Below are 17,423 nucleotides of genomic sequence, written 5' to 3'. Positions count from 1 at the left end.
ATCGACTGCGCCGAGGCGGTGGAGAGTCCCGGAGGCCGCGGCGCCGCGCCAGGGGACGCGATTCGAGACCGTTTTGCCTGCAGCCTGCCTGCACTGCACACTGCCGCTCCGGCGCGGATGCTGGCTGCCGCCGCGCCTCACTCAACGAGATGGCCCTCGTCCCCGCCGCCCCGCCTCGCCCCGCCCCACCGCTGTTGTGGCTACAATGCCCTTAATGGAGGTGCATTTAGAGGGTCGATACTCCGCGCCGTGTCGCTGCTGGTCGTCGCGCTCGGTGCGGCCTGCCTGGCTGGCCGATGCGGCCGCCCGGGCCTGCCTGGGCCACGCCGTACGGCCCGGGGGACAGCAGCGCAGCGGAGCAGCAGCGAGCAGCAGGGCGCCAGTATCGTGGGGTATCGACCGCGTGACATTCGAGAGCGTGGCGGCCGAGGCAGGACAGCGCGGTCTCTCTCGCACACCTACGGGACGCGCCGCGAGTGCGACAGGGACGGGGCGACGACTGTTCCGGATTCGGCCTGCAGGCAGGGTGCAGGATAGCCACCATTACGCGAGCCTGCAGCCCGGCTCGTCACGCCACGCCCCGCCATGGAGGCCCCCGCGCCGGTCCGCCGGTCCCCGGGGCCACTCCGGCCGCAGCAAGACCCCCGTCCGAGTCCTAGCCGTCCTAGCCGAGCCGGAACCTGCCGCAGCCTCGCCTCGCAGCGCGGCGCCTTCAATCTGATGGAATCAAGTCTCATCACGGGAGTGACGTCGCAGGCGGTGGCGGCGGGGCCTGGCCGGGCTTTGTGTTGCTGCCTGCCTGCCAGCCCTGCCTGTCCGCCTGCCTGCCAGCCCCGCCTGCCCGTCAGCCTGTTTGTGGACGGCGTTATGAGGGTGCGGGGCTCCCTACCGTCCCTACCCCAACCTCGCTCCATTCCGTCTTCGGTCCGCGCTGCACGGCTCAGCACGGCGTCGACGGCGACGGCGGCAACGCGGCCCCAAGACGGCGACGCGCTATTTGTTAAGGCGGGGGCTAAAATAATGAGTCTGGCTGCGTTGGGCCTCGCGACGCCAGCGCGAAAGGGCGTGGCGTGGCGTGGCGTGGCGTGGCGTGGCGGAGCGGGGTGGGGTGGCGAGGGCGGCCCCAGGCGGAACTAACGGCCCCGCCAAACTGCCGCCACACCGCAAGGCCCTAGAAAGGTTAGTCACAATTCGCGGCGAAGTCGAGTTCGCGGCCAGAATGAAAACGCGCTTGTTTTCGGCCAGGTAAAGTGGGGCTACATTTACTGAGGGTTATAGTACGCATACACAATCAAGTAAAGTTGGCTCCACTCTCGCCTCGCGTGGAATGGGGCTCTATACAGACGGCGGTGGCGGGGAAGGGGGGAGGGGTGAGGAGGAGCCACTATACGGGCACAAGCCCGGGTATGGCTTGGCCAGGGCCGGGGTCTACCTCGGCTGGGATCTACTGTCCTTTTGTCTGGGGCTCGCCATACCAGCCTTGCGAGGCCATACCAGTCCTGCCTCTCTGCTGCTCTGGAGGTGCCCTGGCGGTGGTGTGTGTGTGTGCGTCTATGTGTTTCTATGTGTCTGTGTGTGTCTGTGTGGGCGCGCGTGCGTGCGTGTGTCCTTGTCGTGTGAGCCCCCTCTGTGCGGGGGCTTGAGCCCCCATCCCCGCTGGCCCCACTGGCCCCTCCGGCCCCGCTGGCCCCGCTGGTGCGTGAGCTCGGTGAGCTCCGTGCTAGTTTTGGTGGGAGAGCCGCACGACGAGGAGGCGCCTTTCTGTTTCCCGAGCACTGAATACGAATAAAAGAAAAAGCACACACTCTCTCTCGCTCACACGCACGGGGTCCATATGCGGATGTCGGCGTCGGCACACATGGGCCGGCCACCCCGACAGTGTGGCGCCAGGCAGCGCCCTTGTCGGCTCCCACCTGCTACGGGTCGCGCGGGAGGTCGCCTGGGATGCTGGCCGGGCTGCCGGGCTGCTGGCTGGCCCCAGGGACCGTGCCGCGAGGGCCGGCAGCGGCTCTGGGGCCTGGGAGAGGGGTGGCTCTGCCACTGCCGCTCTTCCTAGCCACTCTTGCTGCATACTGATTCCGAATAGTGTGCTCTCGTCGCTGCGTCTCTCTCGCACTCGAGGTGTCCCGTTCAAGTGCGAGAGAGACAGGTGGTGGGTGAGTGTCCGGGATCAGTCTGCTGGCCGGGTGGAAGTAAGATCAGCGCGGCGGCGAGGCGCAGGGAGGCGCAGGGAGGCGCAGGGAGGCGCAGGGAGGCGCAGGGAGGCGCAGGGAGGCGCAGGGAGGCGCAGGGAGGCGCAGGGAGGCGCAGGGAGGCTCTCGAAGCTGCTCGCCGACAGGTGTTGGTCGCATTCGGCCGATTCCCCGTTGGCCGAGGCGGCCCAGGCCCAGGCGGGCGCGGGGTGGCGAGGGAGGAGCGTCGCCGCGTCTCACTCACCTGCCGCCGGGGATCGTGAAAAAGTAACGAGACAGACGTCGGGACGGTCCGAACGGGACGGTCCGTGCGAGTGACGTCAGGGCGTCACATCGTGTCGCGTCTCGAGTTCGGCTTCGTCCGGTCCGTCCAGATCGTCCAGGCGTCGTCACTGGAGGCACTGGAAGCATGGGGAGACGGTGAGGGGATTCCAGGTAAGGGCGAAACTCGCGACGCCGCCCCTGAATAAACCATCCGCCTTGAACCGCAGCGGTCTGCTGTCCCTGTTGCGCTCGAGGGCCGCCCCGTAGCAGTGCGAGAGGGACAGCGCGACGGCACGGCCCTTCGGAGCGGCCCTTCGGAAGGGCTTTTCGGAACCGCTCGGCTCGGTGGGCAGACCGCGGGGTGCGTGCCGCTGCTGCGGTCAGGACGGCCCGGCCGGCCCGGGCGCGGCCACCGGCCGAACGCGAACGGCTCGCCGTTTTTTGCCGCGAAGACAGGAAGGGTGAAAGGAACGCGCGGCAAATCGATAAAATTTAATCAGCGTAACTCGAAGCGGTAAATTACGACATTTCTTGCGGCGCTGTGACAGCACCGCGGTCGGCTCTCTCTGCGCCTGTCTCTCTCCTCCCCGTCCCTGCTCTACCTCCTCCACCCCCACCGCCTCGCCTCGCCAGCCGCAACGCCCTCCCCTCCCCTTCCAGGCAAATGAGGAAGACTGCTAAGAAAATAAGCAGGGCGAAGGACTTACTTTGCCTTCTCTCATTGTCAGGGCCTCGGCCCGGCCGTGTTGGCGCGGCCGTGTTGGCCTCGTCGGGAGGGCCTCGTCGGGAGGGCCTCGTCGGGAGGGCCTCGTCGGGAGGGCCTTGGAGGGCCGCGGCCAGGCGGGCCGCGCTAATGGAAAGTAATTCATCGAGAAGCCCCTCTCCCCCCTCCAGCACGCGCCAGGCTAAAAGGCGCGGGGCGTGCGGGGTCACCTCCCTCCCCCACCTCCTCCTTCCGGTCTTGTCACCCGCCTCACCCGCATGGTCCCCTTGCGCCCTCCCAACACTACAGTGCCCTCCTCTCTCCACCCCTCCCCTCCGACACCACTTTAAAATGCATGGGCAAACAGTTCCCTCTCCAGTGTGCACACGGCACGGGCCGAGGGCAGCCGGGGCCAGGGCGGGAAACCAGCAGGGAATTCTTCACGGGTTCACGCGCGCGCCTTGACGCGTAGCGTGGCCGGGTGGGGCGGGATGCGGCGAGGAGGGGCGGCCGCTCGGCGAGGAAGAGATGGATGAGGGAAATGGCCGGGGAAAGGGGTAACGGGGTAGAAACTGCCAGAGCCGCGCGTTGCCACCGCCGGGTATTCACACACGCTGTGCTGGCTAAGGCTGCGGGGCCGCACCACCACCAGCGCCGCCACCACCAACGCCGCCGCCACCGCCATCGCCGCACGCAGCAGCCTGGCGGCCCCTCGGCAGGCCCACGGCGGCCCTTGTGTGTGGACAAGCGGGCAATAAGCCCCAGATGAGATTCCTGCACACAGGCCGACAAAATAATCAATTTGGAGCTGCAGGGCGGCAGCGGAGCACTGACAGACATGAGAGCGGAGGGGCGGGCGGGCGGGAGGACGTGGCTGTATGTTGTATATGGATAGCGACGAAAAGGGTGCGAGTGTAAAGAGGTGTGCGTGGGTGCGAGTCACCGCGTGAGTGTGTGAGTGTATCCTGGAAAACGATGGTGATGGGCCAATATCAGCGTGCATCCAATTCGGAGCCGCCCTACCGCAAACAGCCATTCACGGACAGTGACCAGCGAGTCCGGCGATTGTACGACGGCGAGCTAGCCCCGCCGGCCCGGCCGCGCAGGAAAGGCTTATGGGCCTTTATGTTATTGCCAATCCGATCCGCACTCCGCACCACCCATCATCCCGCAGGCCGCAGAGCACCGCAGAGAGGCGGGGCTTGGCAAGGCTCGGCCAGGCGCGGCCGCCCGACCAGGCTTCGCTGTTGTTTTGGGGAAACGGGGAATGAGTCCACCGAGGCCGGAATCATCCCCTTGCCGTATCAACCATCAGCCTACTCTCAAGTCAAGTTGGAATCGCGTTTAGACAGTCCGCTCGGCTGACCACCATTATATGCTTCGCTCGTCTCGTCCCTTTGGCAGGCCTGCTTTTTAATAATGTCCCCATCGAGCCGCTGAAACGTGCGAGAGGCTGCGCGTCAAATTTCTTTTTAATTTTCCCGCGCAGTCTAGGCGGGTAAACTCAAGTAAACTCGGTCCAACTCGGCGCGGGCCCGTCCCGAGGCCCGTCCCATCCCGCTCCTGGACACGGGCCGCTCTCGGGCCGCCCTGGCAGCCATGCCGAAGTTTGAGGCGCACTAATTATGCCTTCCATGGAGGTAGCATCGGTTTCCATTACCGTAATTTCCCGCCAAATTGCTCGTAATTTGAGTTCGAAGGCGCTGCGCGGTCTTCCCGGTGAGCTGCGCCTCCAGATCCCAGAAACGACGGGGTTGCTTTTCCGTCCCGCCTTATCGAGCCTTAATGTTTTAGTGAAATGTTGTGTTGGTTTTTCTGTTGCAGCCGGCATAACTGTACACCTGGTGGCTGCAGCTCTCCTCCTATCGACAGGTAAGCTTTCGCTCTGACTTCGAGCGTCGCTCAGCGTCCCTCTCCGCGGTCTAACGTCCGCTCTGCATACAATGTGAGCGTGTGTCATGCCCCGCGCTTGAAACTCAATTGCATTTGCCATCTCTCTTCGCTGGGCATCTCGCTCTCTTCGCTCCCGTCATTACGAGGGAAACTCTTATATTCGCGTCCGGATTTTTGTTTTCCGTGTTATTTTCTTGTCGATGTTGTTGTTGGTGGCTTTTTTCCCTGCTTTTGCGGCCGGAGCGGCCGGAGGCGAGGCCAGCGGGAGGAAAAGAATTAGAGAGCGGGGCGGGGCCGGGGCGGGATGAGCTTAACAAATTCTCGTATTCACACACGCACACACACACGCACGCGCCCGCGCGTTCACGTTCATTGGCGGGGCGGTCGTTCTGTAAGTGGTATTGGTGTAAATAATCACCCGCCGCCAGGCGGGCAGGCACGCTGTGGGCTGCCGGGCTGCGGGCTGGCGGTAGGAGAAACTTTTAAATACAGTGAAAGCGGAGCGCCGCGAAACGGCCTGGCCCGACTCGAACTCTCGCTGCCCCGGCTGCGCTGGCTGGTGCATTGGCGCTTCAAAAGTTGGACACAACGGTTTGCCCACTCAGAGGCTGTATCGCTGTTGTTGCGGCGTTGCAGTGTGTGTGTTTCGTATTTTCGGGAATTTCGTTGCGACGGTGGCGTCGGGGTCTACGGCTCCGCCACTCGCTTGCTTTACCGCATTCCAGACCCAGATAGTTCACTGTTGGAAAGTTCTCCGGAATCCCCGCCGCCGAGATTCGGTTATTATTATCGTAAAGATTATGTGCTGGTCTGAAATTAGGCACTGCTCGCTGAGAGTGAATTAACTGCAGGCTGATTCTAAACACACAGAATCCAGCTGTGTCTCTCTTTTGCGTTGGGAGTCTCAAGATGGAAGCTCACACCGCGCGCCTAGCGTCTCACGGCCAGCGAATTCTTCGATCGCCGCGAAACCGCCACCCTCACCGCACAGGAATGGCTACGGCCTGCTTGACGGGGAATGCGTCTCGCAGCTCGCAGTCAACGAGTGGCCGTGGCGCAGCGCGGTGCGGCTCGGCACGGCACGGCACGGCAGGGCACGGCACGGCACGGCGCAGCATCACGGGGCATTATGTGTCGTCCATCCCGGAGAATGGCGCGCCATACCACTTTGGCGAGGAACGTGGACCCACCGCACCCCGCCCCGCCATTCCAGACCACGCCACGCCCCGCCCCGCCCCGCCACGCCACGCCAGGCCCCGGGACTGGGAATGCCGCGGCACTTATTGTGTTTCGGGGCGAGCTGCGTGGGCCTCACTCTGTCTCACTCCCACTACAATCACGGCGACCCCCATGTTAGTAGAAGGTGGAGCTTAAGGGGGGCTGAGAGCCGCAGGGATAGAATAAGTGTGCTGGTGTGTGTGTGCCTGTGTGCACACACACACACTCGGGATGAACGGAGTGCGTGTGGCAGGGTTGGAAGATACACCAACACGACACAGCATGATCCATGTTTGTCGAGTGCACTGGCCCCGCCTCCCATTCTCCCCCTCCCTTCCCCTTCCCCCTCCCTCATTCACTCTTTCTCTCCCCGCCGGCACGTAGGCGTGGACGCCGCGCAGCTCCGCTACGTCTCTCTCCGACTCGGTCAACGCGGATAAAAACTTGGATAGCGTTAGTGATTTCGCTCGCAAGTCTCTCCTCTTCCCGTGGTTTTAGCATCCGGCTCTCGGCGTTTTCAACATTCGCCTGAGCTCCAAATAAATTGGGTTTATTGCTCAGAGATGGGTGATCAGTTTCAACTTCGCTCCACTACATTGGTTTTTAAAGGCTACGGCAAGGTTACGGGAGGTTTTCATCAATGTTCCTTTTTTCACCCGTGCTTTTGAAGCAGTATAAAGGCGATCATTCTCCCACGCGTTGAAAGAGTGAGTCGGGTTGGTTTTGTTGTGGCAGCAGTTCCAGGAAGCACTGCACGGCCTCTCGTTCCGACGCAGGAACATTCGAGGCCTCGGGCGACCTGGTTCGCAGAGCCCCGATCGGTGTCACACAGCCACGGTACTCCACCGAGGAGGAAAAAGGCTTCCCGTTTTCTGCGCGCGGTGTGCGGCTAAAAATCGTAAGCCGCTAGAGCTGTAATCAGTAACCACCGAAAGAAAACTACGTAGTTGGTGTCGGAGAATCTTAGAGATCCCAGTCAATAAAAAAGTGTGGTACAGCAAACAAAATACAAGTATGTAAAAAAGCTGTTTGTACGAGATTCGCAGAAAATGAATTTCCCACTCCTGCATCGCTGCCCGGCTGGATGAACCTCCTCGTTAAGGGGGGGCTCTAGACGTCACCCGCGTCCACCACCAACTTTTTTTCACCCCAATGTTCCCTTCCGCCGCTGCTCTCCGCTCTGCTCTCCGCTCTGCTCTCCGCTCTCCGCTCTCCGCTTCCCGCCCTCGCGTGTCTCTCCTGGGGGAAGAGGGGTAGAGAGAGGGACGGAGAGAGAGCGGAGCGGTGGAAGGTCAGGCGCAGAGCACGTGTCAAGTTTTTCGCGCGTTGCCTCTGAAATATGATGTGGTGAATGACGCCTCCCCGTCCCCCGTCCCCGCTTCTGCCTCCCAGCTTGCTCGCCACTCCGGCCCTAAGTATACACACATGGTTCGCAGCCCTCACTTCATTCTCGTACGGCGCTAACAACAACTCCCCCCTCACCCTCTCCCTGCGCTGCTGCCGCCGCTCTCCAGCGACCTATTGAGAATGCCCGGCTCCTCCCTCAACACACCTCTCACGGCGCCGGTTTGCATAATTTTGACAACTCTGTGCGCCTTTCCTCCCCCTGCTGCCGGTCCTGCTGGTGCTGGCCGTGTCGGTGCTGGTCGCACTGGTCGAGCCCCGCTGGCAGCCGCCCGCCAAGCGCGGGGTAGGCACTCCCGCCGAGCAGGGCCGCGCGCCGGGCTGCCTACCCGGCCGTCGACGGGCGCTTCCCCGGCCGTCTTGACTCCGTCGCCGCCCGCCAGCATCATCATCACCGCCGTCATCAACGCCATCATCGCTGCGAGGCGGGACAGGGGAAAGAGATTACGGGGCGGGAGTAATCTTTGTTGATTTCCGGCGCAGGCTAAACAACATTTGGTTGCCAAGTGTCCCAGGGGCGGTCCCTAAGCCCCGTGGAGTGTCCTGGGGTGGGCTGCGGGCGTGCTGCTGGCCCCGCCGGCCACGTCGCATCTTAAATGCATGGCGGTGCTGCGTTAGCCTGCGTTAGCCTGCGTAGTTGGGCCGACCGCAGGCGGCAGGGCAGCCGGCCGGGTGGAGTTGGAGCAGGGTGAAGCAGGGCCAAGCAGGGCCCGTCCGCACCGGGAGGGAGCTCTCGCCGGCTCTCGCTTTCCCGCTGCGGTTTTTACCGCACCACCGAATTCGTTAGTGGCATCGAATCGACCAAAAATAATGCCGGCCGGAACCACTGAACGCTTTTGTTGGTGCGCGGTGCGCGACGAGCGGGGGGGGGGGGGGGGGGGGAACGCGGTAGAAAGGCGGCGGAAACGTGCGGCGGAAACTCGATTGGAATTGTTTGTCGCGCGTCCTCTAGTCTTTATAGGGGTGTTGCGGGTGGAAATTTGCACTGCGGGTGGCATGACCATGGCTCGGTGGCGGGGCGCGGCGGGGCCAGGGCGGGACTTGGCCGGGATTTGGCGAAAGTAATGGTAACTAACCAGGCGGCCGAGGCAGCCAAGGCGGGCCGGCCGCACTCATTAGCGCCAGATTCACGGCCCCGTCGCGGCGCAGCGCGGCGCGGTGGCCCCCGGAAGGGAAGAGCAGCCGCCTGGACGTAACTTTGGACATATTTTCGGCTCCAGGTCCCCGGATAGGGTGTGAATAGACCGCGTGAGGGCACCAGTGGATCGCCCTTGGAACGAGGATTCCATTGGTACCATCATGTGTGCTATTCGAGTGCGATTTGAGAGGGCATTAGATCTCAAACCGTGTCCTAAGTTATCCCGGGTGGAAGGATCTGCAGTTTAAACTATATTGAAAAAATATAGATTTTTTGTAATGTTCAACTTAATTTTTAAATACTTTTTTTCATACTTTAAATTACTGTAATGTATTGTATAATTGCAGGTAAAGTGTAGTTCAACTACAGTTGAAGTGTAGTAAACTACAATTAAACTGCAAAAAAACTACCAGTTATTTCGGACAACTATAGTTTTTGACCCAGGTTGTCCTAGTCTTCAGATCAGTTGACTATAGTTCAAAGTACAGTTTTACTGTAGTTAAGTTACACAGCCAGAGTTAGTTCAAAAGAGAAGACAATCTGCAGTTTCAAAATTTGGTTCAAAATTCAAAATTTTTAATTTTGGAACCTTGTTTTTAGGGGACTGTCCCTCCCTCTGACCCCTAAGGTGATTGACTTCGTGTTAATTGTGTGTTTTCATTGGTTGTTGCCGGGAGTTGAACCTCGGACCCATGGCTTGTGAGGCAGAGGCCTTGACCTCTGCACTACTGAGCTTCCTTGTGGATGGGGGCTTGGCTACACGACCACATGGAAAGGCCGGCTTTCCTCAGGAACTATAGTTCAACTGCTAGAAAACTACAGTTTTACTGTAAGCTTCTCTGTACTATGAGCGAAATCTACTTGTCTAAAATGTAATTTATAATGAATTTGCCTCAGAAACCAAGACACCGTGGAGTGATTTAATTCAGAGAGCCTTCAAGGTCTTAATTTTCAACGACTGGAGTCGTTACCTTTTCAACTTCTCAGACGCATTGCATTATAATGCTTTCTAGTTTTATTTGTGTTTGACATTTTATCATCCAGTCATAATGAATTTGATGCCACTTAGCTAGACCTTGTTTGGCGACAAGCTGGCTAAATTTTGTGGCTTGTTGATTTCCACGATACTTTGTCACATGCTACCTGACCAATATGGAACATTATAAAATAAGCAAACAGATAACCAGATAGTATTTTATGAATTGGTTACATCCAGCCATATAGGTTTTCATATGGAAGTTGAGTCGTGTCTTCTAAAAGTCTCCAACGTCAAGTATTTCAACGTAAACCTTTAAAAGAAATAACTAAAACTTCTAAAAGATATTCCCTTTTCAATCCTTATATTATTTTAATCACTCAATGTAATTGTTTTAGTTTCTTCATATCAAGTTGTAGTGCTTGACATCTTAAACTATGCCTTAAGCGAAAAATTACTACAAATTGTAGTAAACATTCAACTAGTTTGTCATTGTGTAAAAAAGTATGAGCAGAAACTTTATTTCCTTTGTAGATCCTGCTGCAGATATAAGTGAAGGCGGATCTTCAGTAGTGGACTGTTAAAGTAGAGTAGTATTAAAAAACTTTTAACTTCACTTTTTAACTACAGATAGTACTTAATACCTGGTCAACAAATAGCAGTTCAGCTAGAAAGCAGTTTACATACACAGCAAACTACAGATCCATGAGCAAACTGAAACTGGACTTATTCTGCACTTTGTTCTTACCAAAAACTGCAGTTCAGGAACTGTAGTTTTGGCACTACAGTTTAAACTGCAGTTTCACTATAGATCCTTCCACCCGGGATGTCCCGGCCCTTGCTTTGGCACTCGGTGCAGCGCGGCGCGGTGCAGAGAGAGGCCGTCCTCGCCAGATTACCTCCATCGGTCTCTCGCCCTGAATTCCTCCCGACAGATTGAATGATATAAGCCCCCTCACCCTTTCGGCCTTTCTCCGCGATACTTTATCGAGTCTATAAAATTGGCGACCCCGTCTTGTCTTCCCTCTCCCTCCAACGCCTTGCGCGTCGCCTTCGCCAAGGCCTTCGCCCTCTCCGTCTGTCCTCTACTTAGCGCCAGCCGCGCGCGCCGCCGGAGTCACGTCCTCGTCCTTCGAGTGAAAGAATAAGGAACAAAAAAAATTGCCGCCCGCGAACCGCCGCCCCGGCCTTTCTTTAAATATGTAATGGCAAAACTTTGGGAGAAACGAGCCGTGGCGTGGCGCGGCGCGGCGTGGCGCGTCCAGGCCAACTCTCAGTGCCCGCGGCCTCCCCTCCCCACCAGCACCCCCACCAAACCAAATTTATTAAGTTTGTCAGGAAATGAAGCCAATAAAACAGAATAGACCTGGCCAGCGCGCAGAGCGGGTTGGGTTGCGCGCTGTGGACGCTGCGGACGCTGCGGACGGACGGGGACTCACGCTGCCAGCCAAAAGCTGGTGGTGGCGGCTACAAAAAGAGCGAGTTAGAGGAAGGGGGAGAGTGAATTTGGAAATAAGATCACAACAACACGCACACAGGCACACGACCACACACGCGTGACTAGACTTGCATCCTTCCTGATTGTGTCACTCGCTATCTGTGTATGGCTTGCGCTGCCCCTCCACTAGCCCCCCTCGCCCACTCGCCTAAGCCCTCAACACACGCACACGCACACACACACACGCCACACAAACCAGTGGCAGCCGAAGCAGCCTCTGTATCAACTTAGTATTCTCAACTCGCCCCCCGCCGGGCCCGGTCGGGCTGTGACCGTCCCCCCTCCACTGCTCTCTCCGCGCGGCGGCCGCGTCGGGGATGCGCTCTTTCATTCACGGTCTGATTGCTCATGGCTCGGATGAGTTCAATTCATATTGAATAAAGTGCCACGCCCCCGCTATTCCTTCATTTCTCATTCCCCCTCCCTTCTTTCCCCACCCCTTGCTTCCCCTGTCTACCTCTCACCCTCCCTCGCTCTGGATGGCAGAAATAATAAATAGAATGGTGGGAAAATGGGAAAGGAAAGGTTTCTTCTCTTTTTTTACCTTTGAAAAAGGAGCGGGGAAATGTATTATGTGGCGGTGATACGGTTCTGTTTGTGTCGAGAGGAGGGCTGCGCCTCGCCAGGCTACGCCAGGCGTCACGTCGGAGGAGTGAGAGAGACGGAGCGTCCGGTCCGTTACCTAGTAGTGATTTTGTTATTTAACGGACCGCCTGGAAAAGCAGACGATACCGCCGACCTCACGGACTGGGCGAGCGAGTAAACCAAATATGTCCGGTTTTGTTATTGTTTGTTTGGCATTAGCGTGAGTGCAGTCCCTGGCAATGTGGCTGGCCCGCCCAGTGTGCCGGGTCCGCCCAGCGGGCGACAGCGCGCGTGCGTGTAAAAGAATATGCGGGGCAAATAAACGAGAGCGTGAAGTGAAGCCCCGATGAGGCCGTTGTTCCGAAACAACCGGAATAAAAAGTAATCTGTCACGGGAAAGCAGCTCAGCAGACAAAAAATAACAGCATCCGAACGACGCGCGGAGAATGCGCGCTGCTCTCGACGATTTTGCCTTTTTCCTCTTTTTTTTTGTTCCCGAAAACATTTTGATAGATGGTATTGTAGTCGCCCGAACCTTCCGTCGCTCGCACTCTCTCCTCGAAGCGACGGCGAGTTTTCGTCACATCATCCGAGGCCTCCGAACCCGCCGCCTAAATAAAAGGAACGCGCAAAACGCAAACACTGCGCAAATCCGACCGAGGGTGTCTGTGTGTTCGGCTACTGTCCTCGCGCGTTGGACTAGGGAGACTCATGCGAGTGCGCGCGTGCGTGTGTGTGCATGTGTGAGTGTGAGAGAGTGTGGGAGCATGAGTGCGGGGGACAGAGAGAGAGCGGAGCGAGGCGCGAAGGGCGTGAAGGGAATCCAACCGAAGTCCTCACTCCTCGAGTCGGCTCGGCACACTCCACCACTCCGCTCCGCACGCGAGATCTGCCAACACTTTAATTTTCTTTGCCGCGCCTTTATTGACATAACCGGCCAAGTTTCTCCTCGCTCGCCGCAAAACTTCTTTTCCGAACCGCAAATCCTCTTGTGTGAAGTCGTAGCGACTGATGAGGGGGGACGTGCAGGGGGAGGAGAGAGGGGGGGGGGGATAGAGAGAGAGAGAGAGAGAGAGAGAGAGAGAGAGAGAGAGAGAGAGAGAGAGAGAGAAGGGGGAAGGAACCCGGAGCCGGGGGTGAAAGAATAATAAAAATAGAGCTGATAAAAACCTTGGGGGACGGGAGAAGGTAAGTAGGGCAGGGCGTCTGGGACACGCATCCGGGGAGGGGAGTGGAGCAAACATGGCACAGATTATTTCGTTTGGGCCTCTCTCCCTCTAACTTCGTCGACCTAGTCCACCTGATGGAGCGATCGCAACAGAGGAGCCGAGCCGCGTCGGTGCGCCGCCGCTCCTTCAATATGTTTCTCTTCTACTTCACAACAGCCGACGCCGCCGCCGCCACCACCTGGTCTGCCGGAACTAGTTAATCTTGACTCTGCACAGACTGCCCGCCCGTGTGTGAGTGCGTGCGTGTGAGGAAGTGGCTGTGTTGTTTGATGTATTGTTGCGCCGGATCTCCCCGCTTCATTTACGGGTCTAATTTCGCCGGGAGGTGCTCGGCTCGGCTGGCTCACGTACACTCACCTACACGCCCACGCGCGCTCAAACACACGCACACACACACGCGTTGACGGCAGCGCGCTGCTTGGCGCTGCTTGGCGCTGCTGCAGCGTGGGTAATACCTTGGAGTCGAGCGGGTGGCGGGCCGTGAAGTTGGCCGAGGCTGACGCCTGGCTGACGCCACACCGGGGAGGCTGAGGCCCCGCCGCGATGCGCCTCCACCGAGGCCATGCCGAGGCCCGACCCGGGGCCCGAAGGCAAGCCCGAAGGCTGCTTGATGCTGTTTCGGCCTCCAGCTGTTCATTAATCATATAAGCAGGCTTCATTTATTGGCGAGCGATAGCGAGCCCATGCCGTGTTTGGGGGTACCAAAAAGTGACTGGTCGTGCGTCTGTCTGTCTGTGTGTCCGTAACTCACTCACGTTTCTCAGCAACTACCGCACAAATAGTTTCAAAATTTCGCACCGGAAGGCTCCTAAATCTCCCCCAGGGGGAGTTTATCTTATATTCACGATTACTATTGTTTGAAATATTCAAAACATCTTTTTGAATTAGGTTCTTAGCGTGGTTAGGTTGGCAGTGCTTGCCAGCTCGTAGCAATTTTTCATACTTGCAGCCGCGACTCTTAAATACGGGACCTGTCAAAACATTGGCAAATAAAACAAACTAAAGAGCAGAAGGGCTTAGAAGTGAGTACGGTCATAGTTTTTCGATATTTTAGAATGATTGAAACCCCTCCGGAGAGTCAACTCAGTGAAATACGGAAAATGAAAGTGACAATTATTACGCGTTTCGTCCGTCCGTCCACCCTCTCCCCTCCCCCACTACAGGGGAAATGTTTTAGTCAGTGGAGTGTGTTTGATAATTGCAAGAATGTTTGGTCTTTTTAACCTTTGTGAGTGTATTTCCATTTATATTCTCAGACACTATATTTTTCAGTTGTTTGCTTTGCTCAATAACAGTTAGAAAATATATTAATACATTCTATGACTACAAACCAGATGCTAATCTTGCCAAAATAAATAGTCTTTGCTGACTCTTGGCACTGATTCTGGGAAAAGGCTTCATTGCAATGCTGTGAGTTTACTATAGTACTAACCTTAAAGAAAACCATATGATGAGTGAGTGTAGCGCATTCAAGGTTTGACATTGACATCAGATTCAATGAGACGATTCACTGACTTGGTCATATGATTTCATGAGACGATTCTTTTAACTTAATCATACATTGTCTGCGACAACTGGTAATTTGTGTTGGTCATGGTTTGAGTTTGCTTTTTTTTTTTAATTTACTCAGAATGTTAGGTAAATACTTTTGCTAAACTGTTTCAAAGATTAAATAACACACCATGACTATCATTATCAATAAGATAAACTTGCATTTAGCAATAAGTAGCCTCGACATTGGATTCTATGACACGATTCATTGGATCTGACAGAAGGTCTTCTCCGTAAAGTAGTTGAAATCAGCCTGCCTGTAAATATGTCTCTTTTTTATTAATGCAGATAAATCAATATAGTTAAATCCACTAGTTTAAACTAAAAGGGAGAAAGGCTATTTAGGTATTACTAATAACATTGCGTATTCATAAGTTCAGTAACAAGGAGATATCGAATGGTAATTGAAGTATTTGTGAATCGTATTAAGCAATTCAATGCTGGCTGTTAAATGTTACTCGACTGAGTAACAGGGTCAGGGTTCGTGGCATGACACTATGAACAGGAAACGCTCTTAAGAAACCTAACAACTGAAGACCCATACTTTCAACTAGAATTACATGATTTGCGACCAAAATTTCCTCGGTGTTTCATTGCTTTCTGCAGTATTTGGTGTGCTGATCACAAAAATGACTTCCAATGTCATCCCAGACCTTTACTTTTCCAAATATTTACCAATTTTGGACCAAAATTTTTACATCGAGTTTTACATAGTTTCCTGCAGTTTTTGGTGTGCTGATCACGAAAATGACTTCCAATTTCATCTCAGACCTTTACTTTTCCAAATATTTACCAATTTCGGACCAAAATTTTTACATCGAGCTTTACATAGTTTCCTGCAGTTTTTGGTGTGCTGATCACGAAAATGACTTCCAATTTCATCTCAGACCTTTACTTTTCCAAATATTTACCAATTTCGGACCAAAATTTTTACATCGAGTTTTACATAGTTTCCTGCAGTTTTTGGTGCGCTGATCACGAAAATGACTTTCATTTTCATCTCAGACCTTTACTTTTCCAAATATTTACCAATTTCGGACCAAAATTTTTACATCGAGTTTTACATAGTTTCCTGCAGTTTTTGGTTTGCTGATCACGAAAATGACTTCCAATTTCATCCCAGACCTTTACTTTCCCCAAAATTTACCAATTTGTGACCAAACTTTTAAAATTGAGTTTCACATTGACCCTGTATTGGCCTTACTTTGCATATATTCTTCACCATCTTCTACAAGAATACAGACGCATCGCTCGCCTACTACGCGCCCAAACAAAACGGCGCGTACCCCTAGTCAGTCCCCTCCGCGCGGGGCGCGCCGAGCGCGCCGAGCACGCCAGGACTAAAGGACTGGAGGACCAGGGCTGCGCCGGGCTGCGCATTTTTATCCCACAGAGGGCGCGACGGACCACAGAGCTCGCGGGGCGCGCCGAGCGGCGCAGAGCGAACGGAATGCCACAGCGAGCGCGTCCTTTCTCCGCGTACTTCATCCTTTTTCCCCCACTTCCTTTTCAAACCTCTCTCTCGCTCACTCGCTCTCGCTTGTGTTTCCGACGGTGCTTATTTTATATTATATACTGTCCTTTTCTACTCTTCAACTTATTTATCTCCGGTTCGCAATATATCACGGTCGCGATGCCGCCTGCCTTGCCCGCCTGCAGCCCCATCCGCGCTGTTGATACTGCCGCCTCCGTTTCGATTGCGCCTACACTCCTGCTCTCTCTCTCTCTCTCTCTCTCTCTCTCTCTCTCTCTCTCTCTCTCTCTCTCTCTCTCTCTCTCTCTCTCTCTCTCTCTCTCTCTCTCTCTCTTTATTTATTACTGTCTTGGTGCCGCCCCCGTAATTCCAGCAGAGACCCGTCTCGTTACAACGTTGTGTTGTAGGCCTCCGTTTTTTACTCTCACTTCATGTTTTTATTTTCTCTCGCCACTCGTGCTCCGCCCTTTTCATTGTAGCGTCGCTGAGCCCTACATTTTAATCCGTGGGTCGCGTCGTCCGGTCCTCCCCGCCTCGCCTAGCGGGCCGGCGGGCTAGCGGGCGGTCCAGCGGGCTAGCTGCGGCTTCGGTCCAGCGGACCTGAACGGACTGCGGGGCGGGTCCCTCGCGGCTCGCGGGTCCGAAAAGTGTCGGGAACACGTCGTCTTCTCCTCCTTCTCCTCCTCTGGGTGGATCCCTCACCCCATTCCTCAAAAATCCACTTTCTTTCCTTAATCCCCCGGCCGCCTCCCCCCGCGCGGCGCGCAGCCTTGCAGCCGGCACAGCCCGGCCCAGCCCAATCCACTTTCCAGGCCTAATCCAGCCTTCTTACCTCCGCTGCTCCGCGGCCCGTGCCACGCCGGCTACGCCTGTTTCCTTGCCGCGGGAATCAAAGCTCGCGCTCACTCACACACTCTCTCTCTCTCCCGCTGCGAGTACAAAACGACTATCGGGCCTGTGTGACATTTCCAGGGCGGCCGGCTCGCTTCCGCCGGGCAAGAGGGGTGTGGGACGGGGACCGGGGAGGGGGGGGGGAGGGGGAGGGAGAGAGGCGCAGACGAGAGAATGGCAACACGGCCCTGGGGAGGCCGGGCCTGTGCCGGGCCGGGCAGGTCGGCATGCGAGACGGCCTGCCTCCCTGTAGTTGGCAACCGACCACACGGCTATTCCCCCTCTTCCCCTCCCCCCGCTCTCGTTTCTTTTCCCCTTCCTTTTCCCTCTGCCTCCCTCTCTCTCTCCTCTCTCTCTCTCTCTCTCTCTCTCTCTCTCTCTCCCCTCTCTCCCCTCTCTCTCTCTCC

The 17,423-nt window shown here is 56.2% G+C and overlaps 1 protein-coding gene across 1 annotated transcript in view; it reads left to right on the top strand.

Moving 5' to 3' along the window:
- Nucleotides 1-17,423, top strand: part of LOC117643043 (Down syndrome cell adhesion molecule-like protein Dscam2) — a 48,598-nt gene that overhangs the window by 6,958 nt on the left and 24,217 nt on the right. The window contains exon 3 of the mRNA XM_034381681.1: nucleotides 4,984-5,031. Within this exon, the coding sequence (XP_034237572.1) occupies nucleotides 4,984-5,031 (48 nt within the window). The remainder of the gene's footprint in view (nucleotides 1-4,983; nucleotides 5,032-17,423) is intronic.

The sequence above is a fragment of the Thrips palmi genome, unplaced genomic scaffold (assembly GCF_012932325.1).
Source record: "Thrips palmi isolate BJ-2018 unplaced genomic scaffold, TpBJ-2018v1 HiC_scaffold_16, whole genome shotgun sequence".
Lineage (NCBI taxonomy): Eukaryota > Metazoa > Arthropoda > Insecta > Thysanoptera > Thripidae > Thrips > Thrips palmi.
Note: the sequence above shows the minus strand (reverse complement) of the source record. Positions and strands in the feature narration are given on the sequence as shown.